The sequence below is a fragment of the Buceros rhinoceros genome, unplaced genomic scaffold (assembly GCF_000710305.1).
Source record: "Buceros rhinoceros silvestris isolate BGI_N320 unplaced genomic scaffold, ASM71030v1 scaffold20315, whole genome shotgun sequence".
Lineage (NCBI taxonomy): Eukaryota > Metazoa > Chordata > Aves > Bucerotiformes > Bucerotidae > Buceros > Buceros rhinoceros.
In genome coordinates this window covers 8,423-9,725 of record NW_010411402.1, presented here as the reverse complement: position 1 = coordinate 9,725, position 1,303 = coordinate 8,423, and the positions used below count along the sequence as shown (strand labels likewise).

The following is a 1,303-nucleotide window of genomic DNA, read 5'->3' as shown; positions in this document are numbered from 1 at the left end:
GCTGGGGGGTGCGGGCACTGCAGCAGCTGGGCCTTGGCAGCAGACACAATCACGCAGCCCTCGGTCTCGGCACCACGCAGCACCATCTGCGAGGGGAGAGACCCTGGGGGGTCAGAGGAGCCCGTCTGGGGCAGGCATGGCCACAAGAACGATCAGAGGGCTGGAGCACCTCTGCTATGAAGAAAGGCTGAGTTGGGGTAGTTCAGCCAGGAGAAGGCTGCAGGGAGACCTTACTCCAGCACTTCAAGGGGCCCATCAGAAAGATGGGGATGATCTTTCCAGCAGGGGCTGTTGTGACAGGACAAGGGGTGATGGGTTAAACTAAAAGAGGGAGATTCACACCAGAGAGAAGGAAGACAGTTTTGATGCTGAGGGTGGCGAGACCCTGTCCCAGGTTGCCCAGAGAGGTGGTACCAGCCCCATCCCTGGCACCATCCCAGGTCAGGTCGGACCCTAGGGCTCTGAGCGACATGCTCTGGGTGCAGATGTCCCTGCTCGCTCCAGGGTGGGACTGGGTGAGCTCTGAACCATTCCGTGATTCTGTGATTCTCCTAGCAAGGTGGTGGGGAGCGGAAGGTGTGGGGACAGGCAGGCTGGCCGAGGTACCTGGCAGTTGACCAGCTCGATGAGGCAGTTACGGTTGTAGATGTCGTCGGTTTGGCAGGCGGCGATGCCGCACAGCTGCTCGCTAGCCCCCGACTCCTCCTCCGTGAAGACCACGAACTTGTCTGTCTCTTCAATGAGCTTCTGCAACATGTAGGCCCCTGGGGAGGGAGAAGGGGTCAGTGCAGGGCTGTGGGGGGCCGGGGGTGACAGGGTGAAGGCAGGCACGGCGCTGGGCTAGCACGCCCATCGCTGGCTGGGGGCTTCCCCTTGCTCCCCTCCCTGCCATGCTCACCCCCTGAGGAGGCTCTCTCGGGACGGCCGCTGGTGACAGGGGCGGTCACTCTGGCAGGGACAGAGTGAGCAGAGAGTGGTCCCCGCTTGGGCTTCTTGGCTTGGAGCTGCGTGTCGATCTTCAGCCCTTTCAGAGCCTCGGTGGACAGGTTGCGCTTGAGCACAGCCGCTTTCTTGTAGCCATCGTAGAGGCCAAAGGCGATGTCCCGGTTGGTGGTGGTCCAGGATGCCCGCAGGTCCACCAAGTGCAGCTGGTGTGTGTGGAAACCATCATCCCCATCCCGCAGGGGCAGCTCCTGGGCGCGGAGGGTCAGAGCTTCAGCACAGCAAAGCCACACAGGGGCTGGGAGGCCTGCCCATCCCTGTAGGCGGAGCGTGGTGACTAGAGCCCCAGGGGACCACCCCA

At 62.6% G+C, this 1,303-nt stretch overlaps 1 protein-coding gene across 1 annotated transcript in view; it reads right to left on the bottom strand.

Annotated features, from left to right (window-relative positions):
• The window catches only part of KIAA0100 (KIAA0100 ortholog), a gene marked incomplete at its 5' end in the record, with an annotated part of 13,763 nt that overhangs the window by 4,236 nt on the left and 8,224 nt on the right, over positions 1 to 1,303 (bottom strand). Inside the window, 3 exon segments of the mRNA XM_010136019.1 lie at positions 28 to 86; positions 607 to 764; positions 899 to 1,193. Coding sequence (XP_010134321.1) covers positions 28 to 86; positions 607 to 764; positions 899 to 1,193 — 512 coding nt within the window.